At 31.9% G+C, this 13,404-nt stretch overlaps 1 protein-coding gene across 2 annotated transcripts in view; it reads right to left on the bottom strand.

Annotated features, from left to right (window-relative positions):
• The window catches only part of sno (Protein strawberry notch), a 141,058-nt gene that overhangs the window by 56,991 nt on the left and 70,663 nt on the right, over positions 1-13,404 (bottom strand). The window contains exons 10-15 of one of the 2 annotated variants that reach the window (XM_075362614.1): positions 9,889-10,130; positions 8,410-8,563; positions 8,038-8,198; positions 5,788-5,907; positions 3,994-4,160; positions 3,156-3,350 (exon numbers count right to left, since the gene is read on the bottom strand). In XM_075362614.1, the coding sequence (XP_075218729.1) occupies positions 3,156-3,350; positions 3,994-4,160; positions 5,788-5,907; positions 8,038-8,198; positions 8,410-8,563; positions 9,889-10,130 (1,039 nt within the window). The remainder of the gene's footprint in view (positions 1-3,155; positions 3,351-3,993; positions 4,161-5,787; positions 5,908-8,037; positions 8,199-8,409; positions 8,564-9,888; positions 10,131-13,404) is intronic. The other variant, XM_075362615.1, reaches the window with a different exon arrangement.

Here is a 13,404-nt window from a genome sequence, read left to right as displayed (position 1 = left end):
CCAGGGTCACCCTGGCAGAAGGGGAATACAGAAGACCCCATTATAAGACAACACCCAGAGAGTCGATCCGAGGACCAACCCCTGCAGTATTCCTCTGTATAGAATACACTTAACTGTTGTTCCATCTTCCAGGCAGCAAACAAGCCTACATCCAGTTAGATATGACTTGATTATCTGTCAGAGGAACAGCAAAATTCAGCACTCCACTAGTGACCCCATTATTGCGATGTGAGAAATGGATTCAACTGCATTTCTCACGTCAAGGATGACAAGCACACACATCACCCTTCTGACTCCTCCTCGCAGCTCTCTCCACAACCTGGCACACAGTGCCCACTATATCAATGGCTGACGGAGAGTCTGCCCATCCTCTCCACCACCTAGGATATTCTGCGTTGGAGCATATGCTACAACACTTCCACTAGGGCGTCTTATCATGGCCAGCGGCCAGTACAAGGAGGGTAACGCTAGGTCCCTCCTCGGTTTGAGACCTAACATCAGCCTCGCTGGCATCTCTGCCTGTGGGGGGGATACCCCCTCTGTAAGACAAGCATTATATACCTCAAGAAATACATCCGGAGCAGCCCAAACCGCCACCCTTATCACCAAATTCAGCAACCGGTCCAGGCCTGGCACCTTCCTCGGGGCATACATAACATTGCATCCAATAACTGATCTTGTGTAAAAGGGGAAGGAATCTCTTCATCGTTCACACCATCAGTTGTTACCTCTTGTCAGTCCAGAAAAAGGCCATTGATTATGCCCCGTACTTCTTGAGCATTCTTGAGCAAATTGATGAGGAGAAATGGATGTTCCAATTAGTGTAGCATCATCAAGAATAACTGCTACACTTATAAATGGTGGGAGAACTGCATATTCCACTTTTAAGTTACCGTTAAATGCTGCACATGGGTATTAATCTGTTCTATTCATAAAAATGGTCCACATAGACAAATTTTGCAAGATGCTAAACTTATAGAGTGAGGTGAATGCACAATGAATCATCGACCTCATATTAAAGCCACTCATTGAACCCTTCAAGATATTAGGTCATGTGGTAAATTAATGGGTGGTGTAACTTTTGCGTTTGCTGGAGACTTTTGGCAAACATTGCCTGTCATCGCAAGAGGAACTAGGGCTGATGTTGTTCAGACGCCTTAAATCATCACCCTTAAGGAGATTTGTCCTCGTTATCAACTTAACAACTAATATGAGAGTTCAGCTTGGGGGTGGCGATGCTAACTTTCCCCTACAACTACTAAACATTAGAAATGGGACTTTTCCTCGCAATGACGGTTACATTTCTGTCGATAAAACCATTGGTACCGTTGTGCATACAATGGATGATCTCAATTGCAATATTTATCCAGAAATTAGTAAGCTTTTACATAAACCATATGAGTGGCTTTGTAAAAAATCTATCATAACTCCACGAAATATTTCTGCATTTGAAATTAATATGATTTTAGAAAAAGTTGAATGGCTAAGTAAGAAATAACGATCTGTAGATTCTGTAATCAATTTTGAAAATGAAGACCACTATCCTCTAGAATTTTTCAATTATATTAATTCTGTAGGTTTTCCAGCCCACAGTTTTAATCTTAAAATGGGAGTTCCAATTACTTTACTATGAAACCTTAACCATCCAAGGTTATGTAACAGCATCAAGTTACAAATCAAAACTATGTGAAATTATGTCACTGAAGCTACTATTTTGAAAGGTCCAGCTGCAGGATAGCATGTTCATATAACCCGCATCCCAATGATCCCAACAGACTTACCATTTCAATTCAAGAGGCTGCAATTTCCTATAAAACTTCGCTTACTATAAAAATCAGTAAAGCACAAGGCCAGACATTCAAACACATTGGTATTGATTTATGATCAGACTGTTTTTCTCATGTACAATTATACATTGGACTTTTCAGAACTGGTAATTCAGAAAGTCAATACATTCTGTTACCAGAAAATCAAAATGCTGTAAAAAATATCATATACCCAGAAGTTCTATCAACTTAATACTGTTAGAAAATGTGTTGGCTACATTATAATCTTGGGCAAAGCCAAGACAGGGGATGCTATATATATATATATATATAAAATTAACATGTCTTGAGTGATCAAGGCCCAGCAAAAACTACTGAAGTTAACGATGTAAGATGTAAGTGTATACACTTTCTCCTTATGGTGTAAATGTATACTAAGAAAATCCACTTTGAAATTCCGAGTTTAATGGATTAAAATGAATTAAAAATGAAATTATTATTTTTATTTCTCACTGACAGATGTAGATATCAACTTACTTTTTGGTGTGTGTAATCTTAATATGAATATATATAAATTGATTTCTAAATTTTTTGAAATTCAAAGATTAAAAGTGTATTAAAATTGGATTTTTGATTTTATTTTTAAAACCCTGTTATTTTCTTAATTTCTTGGTAACAAATGATGAAATAAACCTGATCTTTGGTGAATGTAATTCATGTCAATAAACAAATTTCTAGATTTTTTTAAATTCGACCTTGAAAGAGGATGAAAGGTAAAAAAAAATTTTAACAATGACTGTAAATTTTCCCAATCTGACTATAGTAAACCAGATATTCAGTAGATCTGGGCTTGCAAATACTCTTCAGATAAATATTAAAAAACCATTTTAGGGTTTTTTTAATTCAGATTTTTTAAGGGATGTGAAGGTATGCAGCGCTGTGACTCAACCAACACAGCCACTGCCATTGTACTGTATGTGTGACTGGCTGCACCTATCTCTGGTTAAATGACTAAACAACATAAAATAATACAATTGACCAATACAGAAAACACAAGTAACCATATAGTGAAGGCGGCGAAAATGCGATGGGGTGCTAGTATTTATAAAAAACAACAGGAAATTTTGAATATTAATTTTTGCTTAACTGTTATATTCATTTTCTGACAGTAATATTACCTGAAAAATTGAAATGTTTCAGTTTAAAGAAGAAATTTCTGCTACACATAGTAATTTATAACTGCAACAAATCTAACAAAAAAAAAAAAAAACTTTCTGATCATGTAACTAGTACTATAATCTTCACCAGTGATTAACCACTAAACACTACTAAATGTGTTGTGTATTTAAATTCTCAAAATGATTTTGAATTTTATATGTTTAGACTTACCTTCACTATCACTGTCATCGTCAAATGGATTAAAATCACTACTGGCTCTACTTTCATCTGACTGAACATCAGATTCAACAGAATCAGTTCCAGATAATTTAAATTCTGAACCAGAACTAAATTCCCCATCAGAATCAGCTGTATCAGACGAATCTTCTTTAACGCGTTTAAATGCTCTGGCAGCTGCTTGACGCACTACATAACAAAATTACATGAATTAATACAATGCAGTAATGAAGGTAACAAAAACTTTGTAATGTATTATTAAAGTTTCACTGAAAATTAACTGATTTAGTCATTGTTTTTTAATAAAAACCTCTTTAAACATAATAGATCTCTGAACATCATAGTAACAACAAAAATTATAATGTTTTGCCATATGCAGGATTAGTATTAAATTTTCAAAACTATTATTTACAATTCATAGAAAAATTTGCATGTGGACTTGTGATTTTAAATCTATAGAAAAATAACATATCTGAATTGTGCACTCAATAAATTTTTCTTTAAATAAAAAATTTTTCTTAACATGAATAATACATCCTAAAAAAATAACTTGGTGAGGCGAATTCGAGTTACATAACTTGATATCACAGGTGACTTTCAAAAACTGTCTGTTGTAGTTCTCAAATATAACCATGGTACAACCAGTCCATAATAATATTAAAAAAATATAGCAATGATAGATAAGATTTTTTTAGAAGTCCCGGATCTAATCCTTTTTAGATACTTAAAAATCTTATTTTTATCTGTATTAGTGTAAATATGAGTTCAATATAAAATATTCTTAAAAAGAATTTGTAATTTTTTAGATGTGTAGAACATAGGTTACTACTACTACCTGGTTTTCTTTTTCCAAATGAACTGCCAGCTTCTAAAGAAACGTCACCGTTTGTTCGAAGGTGATTGTTCTTTTTAGATGGTGGGTCCAATCCTAATAAACGTTGTATTCGGCTACGATCAGGAGCAGGGAAATGTTTTTCTACTAATGTCTGAAGCACGCCCCTAAAAAAAACCAACATGATCAACCACACAAAATTTTATATCCACATGAAGGAAACAAAACAAAATAATCCTGTAAGTAATTAAACCACTTTAAAAATTCATAAATTTACAAAAACCTCATCCAAATTCAACAGCAAAAGCAACTACTTCAAAACAAAAGACAAACATTTTGCAAAGTTCCAAAATTTCTCAAACATGTAGGTACAATGCCGATAAAGTTTTAATTTTTGTTAAATATAGAATACTTCTTCATTTTTACCACCAGCAAGCAATTCACAAAAAATATTTTTTTTAAAATTACTTTTTCCAGTTGTACTTCATATTTATCATCTGTTTTAAAAAATTCTAAAAATCAATTTAAAAGATTATGAAAATTGCTTAAATGATTTGTTTCCCAAGGTGTTCCATATTTTTACATTCATGGACCCTTTGTAGAATACCAAAATTGTTCCAACCATCCTGAAACAATATCTTTTTAAGATTCAATTTTTACAAAGTTATGTTCTTGATAATCTCAAGAAATCTTAAGGAATGTGCCTAAAAAAAAAAAAACAAAAAAACAATGCTACCATTCCTAGAATTTTCATCAACTTACAGGCTTAAATTTCTAAATTGGGTTTCTGGAAAAAAGACATACGGTTTTGATAAAATTTTATCATTTTGTTTATGCAGTATATTTAATATGCAACCATTTTTGAAAATATTAAAAGAAAATTTCAGATACTGATAAATAATTATCAGTTAAATTTTTTAAAAATGGTTCATATGTACGATAAAATTCTAATATGTTTACTATTTTGTTAAATAATAGATACTTAGCACCTACAACCAATTTTCAAAAAATTTATCAAAAGAAAATTAACCATTTTTTTTTCAAACTTAGTGTAAAACATTATTTATTGTAAATTTTAGAGAAATTTAATATAAATATACACTGCTGAGATTTTTATATTCCTTAAAATAATTAGCAAAATCTATGTGAAAGAACTGTACGCCTCCATTTGTTGGAGATAAAGCTTAGTCATCTACAGACCTATTTCTAATATGCACGGGCTAATTTGATCATTTTGTTTTAGATTTTTAGTATTTTCATGGATAAATTAACTGCTGTAACTGTGTATTAACAATGGTTAAACAACAACCAAGCTTTCTTTTTTTAACCAACAGTAAAGAAACAGATAAGTCTTTCTTTTCTAGGACCCTCATATCTGTTAAATCATCTTAGCAAATGACTTGTCAACATTAGATAATATGAAGATAAATAAGAAGAATGGTTTTTTACAAGGCTTTCCTTTGCATTTTAAAAGTCTTTAGACAGAAAAGTTTTAGAAATGGATAATATATCCAGAACATTTTAATTCTACATTAAATCTACTAAATTCTAATAACTATTCTTTTATCTTCCTAACTGACTTTATACATATTATGGCAATTTACTTGAGGCAGTTTATTTAATGGGACTATAAAATAATAATCATATCTATTTTCACTTTTAGAATACTAACTTTAACTAGGTAGTAGAAAACTTATAGGAATGTAAACAACTGTCAAATTTTAATTTTTTTACTCTCGGTATAATGTAACCGGATACTTTAGCAACTTAAATATTAAAATACATTGAACTTACTTTGCAGTAGATACAAAGTCAGACAGTTCACCATCATCTCTTTCCAACTGTTCTAATGTACGTGCTTCACCAGTCGATTGTAAGCCAATAACAACACACTTTCCACATTTCACAGCCTCTCTGCATTACGGAAAATAACTATTATTGTCACATTTAAAACATATTACAACTAAAAGATAATTTCATAATATGGAAAATAAATAATTTAATGAAGAGTTAACTTCAAAACAAAGATGCATTGATTTCCGCACAAGTCCGGCGGCTAGTCTGATATCTGAAGCCGGAATAATGCCACTACATTATAGAAGAGAGACCCTTTTGTTAAGATATGCAGCAAATGTATGGGCTTTCCCTGCTCATATAAATAATAAATATCATCCTATGGCTGCAGTATACATCGTGCTACCTATTTCAGACCAGCCGGAATTAGGTACCACGAATTAAGAAGAAAATACGAAATTGCTATACCAGAGACACTAGCAATTTCCACAAGAGAAATACCGCCATGGCTCTTTCCAAGTGTAAATACAAGGTTTGATCTCTTTCAAGGAAAAATGAAAAAGAAACCAGCAGTGATCATCCAACAGGAATTTTTGGCAACCGTCAGTAGTTACGAAGAACATATTAGAATTTATACTGACGGTTCTAAAACCGAACGTGGTGTTGGATGCTTAATATATGTAAATGGAGAAGCCCACTTTTGGAAACTGCCAGATGTGGCTTATGTCTACACGGCAGAACTCACTGCAATTCAGCAAGCTCTTCGCTACACTGAACACTATTGCGAAGAGAGAGTGCTAATATGTTCCGATTCTTTAAGTGCACTTGTCGCAATTCGGAACAAGAACATTAAGGATGTCCTAATTGCAAACATCCTGTCCATTTTATACATTCTATATCAACGAGCACAGCGATGCGTATTTGTATGGACTCCGGGGCATGCTGGTATTACAGGTAATGATATCGCAGATGAAGCTGCCAGAAAAGCAACAGTCTGCGATGATTTGGATGCATTTCCTGAAGAGTGGCAGATGTTAAAAACCGTCTAACAAACATAGTAAAAAACAAGTGGAATGCTGAATGGAGGAGTTTAAATACAAAATTAAACTCAGTAAAAACTTCTGCATATAAAAGGAAAAGCGACTTTAAGTTGACTCGCCGTGAACAAGTAGCGGTGACCAGACTTAGAATCGGTCACACGCAATTAACAAATTCATATTTGTTAACCGGCGAAGTGAGACCAATGTACCGTGTTTGTAATAAAACACTGACAATCAAGCATCTAATAGAAGAGTGTACCATATATGAGGACCTCAGAAAGAGGTTCCGTCTTACAAATAATATTAGTGCTGATCTGGATAATGGAAATGAAGAAAATATAGTTGCATTTTTACACGCCAGGTGACTTCTTAAAAGTCTATAAAATGGAAGTTTAAAGCTGTGGTAAAAGATACTCTAAGCGGTAGTTTTATATATACATATAAGGGAGTCTCGAAGCGTGGCACGTATAGTGACGGGAGGTAGCCCTCTTGCCTAGGCCATTTTGGCTCACCTGCATTCAAGAGCAGTGAGTTGGGGTGTGTCTAATGATAGCATGGGGGACCCTCAAGGGTGGATTGAGGGCGCGAGGCTATGGGTGTGCACTGTGCATGCCTGTAGTCTGTTTATAAGACGGATTCAACTGCCACGGCACCCTGACACGACTGATATACTGCTCAACGGCGGTTCTGGTCGCCCCAAGGGTGCTTAAACAAACTATAAACGAGACTCGTAGAAGAAAGAAAGAAGGATGTGGTATTGATAGGTTGAATTTTTTTAATTTCATGGTCTTTTGAGAACCTTACCTCAAATTTTAATATCGGGGCCCTTTACATCCCGTAAGTGTTGTGTGTTGTACTTGTCTTTTGTGTCTTAATGATTTGTGTAGTTTGTGCTTTTAAATAAAATGTAAGAGCCCTTTACACCCTTACATATGACGATCCAGATGGTGTTAGTAATTTCTTTTAAAGATTGTGACGAGGGCTAATGACCTTAGCAGTCGATGCCCGTAAAAATTCAGATAAAAAAAAAGAAAAGATGCATTGATCTAAAGTAACTGACATGAAATAAGTCTTAAAGAAATAATAAGATAAATGTGGGCAAAACTAATTTTAGATAAGAAAAATTTTCTAATACCAAAAGTACAAATAAAAAAAGACTAATACATAAAATATCACAAAAAATAAAATAAAATCTTCAATGCTAACATACCTGGCTGTAAGGACAGCATGCTTTACTTTGGCTGCAATACAAAGGTATTTAAAGAACCTTTGATGAGAAGACCAGAACTGACCCCACATTGTTTTTTTCATTCTGTTTTCAGCATCTATTAATTCTGCTGCTTCTTGAAATTTCTGCATTGCTTCCACCCACTGTTAACAAAAATTTCTGCATTCACAAACTGTATAACTAAGAAAATTTAAGCAAGCCGAACTACCAATAGTTTACTAAAATAATATATCAATATTTATGAACTCACAAATATTCTTTATAAGTTAAACTACTTTTACTATGACATGCAGTTACTGACTATGTAGGAATATTTATCTTACACTGATGTATTAATAAAATGTACATACTAACCAATTTGACAGAGTCATCATAAACTTTGACAAAATCATTTGAAAGAGGGACTTCTTCAATTTTAAATCCTACACCATGAAAACTAAGCTGTCGAGCAATGTACATGCCTCTTAGTTTCATATCCATAGCAACAATTTCCATAGCTCCAACTCCTCTGAAAAATAATGTTATCTAATTAAAAAAACCACAAAATATTAATTATATATATATATATATATATATGTATATTGTTTTATATTATATATAAAACTTTTAGGACAACTTGGGAACAAATTTACTAAAACTAACGTCATTCAAGGTAGACTTGCCAGTTTAAAAAAAAAAAATACAGCTGTTCTGACAAAGAATGGATTATATTGTACAGCACGTTTTATTTTTTTCCTATTAAAAAAATGCACTAATAGCTGAACATCCTAGCAACTATAAGATGCAGTATAACTTAAGATAGGTTTTATCTGTTTCCAAAGAATTCCACCATAGTATTTTTCTTTCAAGACAGCATTTCAGTACTAGGTTAAAGACTGGGGAAATGAAATACCCTACTTAAGTTATGATTTTAGAATTCTATTACTAGAAAAAAATTTAATACAATATTGTCAAACTGTCTAGCAAGGCTAAGAAAATATTATCTTCCATCAAATAACACTTTTTTCTTTCATTCACACCATTGTTATTTACAGTAAAATATTTTCTTTCATTTCTGCTTCACAAAAGAAAAAAAATTCTGAAAAATGTGTTCCCATTTTATTAAGGGGCTTAATCTTATAAAGTGATTGGAACTCAGATGTTTTCAATTTTATTCAGAAAGGTTTTATCAAATATAATTTATTAAGGCCAGGAAACCCTCAAAATTCTTAGTGCAAAAACTCAACAAACAATTTTTTACACTTTTAGCTTCAATGTCTTTTTCAAAATATTTAACTTTTAAATCCTTAGATCTACTTTTTTCCAAAAGCAACTTATTACAGGGTAATGAAAATTTTTATGTAATTTTCTAAATATTAATTTAACTGTAGTGTACTTTCACTGTCCTTTAATTAAATTTTGAGAATAGACTATATGTTAATTATTAAATTATAAAAAGGAACAGATAAAATTGTAAGGATATCTTTGAAAAATATCCTTAACATTTAATTTTAAAATTAAAATATTTTATTGCAATATGAAAGAGTTCACACCATGTAATTTTTTTAAACCAAGGAAACAAAATAAATGTTAAAATTGTACAGATAAATATCTACATATAGAAACGTTTAAACATGAAGTTTTAAAAAATTAATATAATTTTAAATGGTGCGGAGGGTGGCTTGCCTGCACAGCCTTATTTTCTTAATGTAGTTCATACTAATTCTTTCATTCACATATGCAGCCCAGGTTTTGGTCAAAGTACAATCAAGTGAAGTTATACTGTACTCTACAAAAAGAATAAAAATAAAAACTTAACCATATATGAAATAAGATGAAATTAAAAAACAATACCTTTTTTCAACAGCTGATATAAAATCAGTAAATTCCGGGAAAGGTGTCCCTTCACCCCATATTCCAAGTCGTGTCATATAAGCCATATTACGTGGTTCAGATGCTCCTGTAGCAGAAGCATAAACAACTCTGGATTTAGGCAATTTGTTTTGTAATTCCAGTACAGTTAGACCGGTCTTTGTAGGCTTTGAAGAGCCAACAGGGCACAAATTCTTAGCACGGTGACATTCATCAAATACAACCTTAGTGTCATCAATTAAGGAACACACTAAAAGAATATTTGTTACATAAAACCATTAAAAGCAAACATTTATTAAATTGTAAGGAAGAATTATATCTAGATTAAATATAAACACAAACACTTTCACCATGAATGATTACTGAACAGACTAATATAAACAAAGAGAGATTAGCACAAAACACAAGGTATAGAAAGAAAAAAATTAATATTAGGGTTTTAAAGGTACTTAATAACTCTTAACTTTAATTTAACAATGAATCATAAATAAAATGAAAGAGTAACTTTTACAGTCTGTCCCTACAAGTGTTCAATGTTATGTAAAGACATAACATGTTATCTAATTAAAAAAACCACAAAATATTAATTATATATATATATAAAACTTTTAGGACAACTTGGGAACAAATTTACTAAAACTAACATCATTCAAGGTAGACTTGCCAGTTTAAAAAAAAAAAATACAGCTGTTCTGACAAAGAATGGATTATATTGTACAGCACGTTTTATTTTTTCCTATTTGCATGTCGAAAGGTATTTTTACCTTTCGACATGCATTCAAGAAATAAATTCGATTGGTAAAATCAAATTTAATGATAAAAATCTAGGGTTACACTTACAAAAAGTAATAAGTACAATATTACATCACAAATTTTCGATTTGTAAAGATCATTATAGCAGTTTTATTAAAAAAGTAAAAATATGGTATGAAGTGAAGTATATGACCATCAACAAAAAAAATTGGCCATGAAATTCCATTTGTTTGTTCTAAGGTAACAAATTTTAATAATAAATCCGTAAGATAACAATCAGTAATTCATAAAAAAAAATAAAAAATAATCTAACAAAACGCAGTGATAACCAAAAAAATTACAATGAAATTTTAAACCATATGGTAAGAGTCTCACAGACATCATTTCTTCCGCTCAAAAAACAAAAATTTCTGTAAGATAAATAAAACTGTTTTTAACAAAATTATACTGATTTAAAAAAAGTAAAAACACTACATTTCTATTATCAAAATTTGTTAATATAGAATTTTCTTTAAAAAAAATACATGTTAAATATATATTATAGACAATAATAGATAATAAACAATCTTTAAGTGTTCCATATAAGCAAAAAAAAAAAAAATTGTTACAAAACTCTTATCGACCCAATTTCATTTATATGTGCCATGTGTGCAAATATGAAACTGGAATTTTTGTATAGAAAATACACGTTTATTGTATGACGATGATAAAAAATATTTTATTCAAACTATTGTCCATTGCTAGCTATACATTAACCCATCTCTCTGACACTTTATGAATGCCACACAAAAAAAACTGTTATTCTTTTGAGGCAAACCAATCATCGAGCCATTTTCATAAGAAGTGAAGTGCTGCTCAGCAAGTGCGTGTCCCATCGATGTAAATAAATAGTAGTCGGATGGAGCCAAGTCTGGTGAATAAGCCACATGCAAAGGTATTTCACAACTGAATGCTTCAATCATTTCCTTGACTGGTTTTGTTGTGTGTGATGGTGCATTATCATTAAGCAAAATCACTTTGTGCTGCCTTTTTTGATATTCTGGTCATTTTTCACACAATGCTTGATTCAAATCAATCATTTGTTGTCGGTAGCGTTTAGTATTAACGGTTTCACCAGGTTTTAGCAGCTCATAATAGATCACACCCTTCTGATCCCACCAAACACACAGCATTGTCTTCTTTCCATAACGATTTGGCCTTGAAATTGATGTTGATGGTTTGTCTGGAGTTACCCATGATCTTTTACGCTTAGGATTCTCAAAATATATCCACTTTTCATCACCTACCACAATTCTATGGAGAAATGACTTTCTTTTGTACCTGGCGAGCAGCATTTCACAAATGGTTTTTTGGTTTTCTTGATATCTTTCATTCAGTTCATGTGGAACCCATTTTCCCATGGCTTTCAAATGTATGGAGACGACTTCTCGTGTTACATTTAATTGATCCACAAGGTGTTGTTGCGTTTGAGCATCATCCTCATTCAACAATGCTTGCAATTCGCTGTCTTCAAACTTTTTCTGTGGTCTTTCACATTCTTCGTTTCTCATGTCAAAATCGCCACTTTGAATTTTTAAACCACTCAAAGCACTATGATTTACAAAGAACATACTCGCTATAAGCTTTGACAAGCATTTGACGCAATTCTGCAGCAGTTTTCTTTAAATGGTAACAGAAAATCAATGCTGTCTGCAAATCGTAGTTTGTAGGTATCAAACTCGACATGTTCAACGCTAATTAAAACTATGCTGTTGTATGAAACTTGTATTGTTGTGAGTTGAAAATTTTTGTCAGCTGTCAAAGGAAGAAAATGGTGCCAATGATGCGGTTTGATGGTAACTACATTGACAGCTAGGGCCATGTATGGGCAAATTCCGGTTTCATATTTACACACCTGGTAATACATTTACAATACTGGTAATACACAAATAATACAATTCTTATGATTAATTATTGTTTAATAAATGAAATCGGGCTGGTAAGTTTTGTAACAAATTTTTATTTGTTTGCTTATTATATGGAACCCTTAAACATTGTTTATTATCTGTTATTGTAGATCTATTGTCTATTACAAATATTTAACATGCATTTTTTTTAAAGAAAATTCTAAATTAATAACAGATTTTGATAATAGAAATGTAGTGTCTTACCTTTATTGATATCAGTATCATTTTGTTAAAAACAGTTTTATTTATATTAAAGAAATTTTTGTTTTTTAAGTGGAAGAAATGATATCTATGACTCTTACCGTACAGTTTACAATTACATTGTAATTTTTTTGGATAGGTGATAACTATTTAAAATAAAATTTAAAAAAGTTGCAAAAAAGGCAAAATGCTTAAGAAGGTGATGGGAGGATGGAATGATGGAAGGTTAAAACTGATGTGTGGTACAATGTGTTTTCATAAAAACAAAAGGACACAAGATGTAAATTTCAGTTAGAGGCCTGGCTTCACCCCCAAATCCATCTTGGTTATAATTTGCGTACTCCAAGGCAGGAAAAGCTGAACACAACCGTGAAAGTGGGAGGCTCACTTTTATGATACAGATTTGAGCAAGAAAGGTTCAAAGATAATGAAAATAGGAAAGAGGAGGGAGTAATGAAGAATCGACCAAAGATTGTAACTTCTTTGGGAAGAATTTTTCTTGTCCAGGAAGCCCATTAGATTAAGAAAGCATATGAATATAAGGAATTAGACTTATAAAACAAAAGACTATAAAAAAACAAGAGTTTAACAATATAAT

This window comes from Lycorma delicatula, chromosome 4 (genome assembly GCF_047948215.1).
Source record: "Lycorma delicatula isolate Av1 chromosome 4, ASM4794821v1, whole genome shotgun sequence".
In the NCBI taxonomy this organism is placed as follows: Eukaryota; Metazoa; Arthropoda; class Insecta; order Hemiptera; family Fulgoridae; genus Lycorma; species Lycorma delicatula.
The sequence above is the reverse complement of the archived record's forward strand: the minus strand, read 5'-3'. Positions and strand labels throughout refer to the sequence as shown.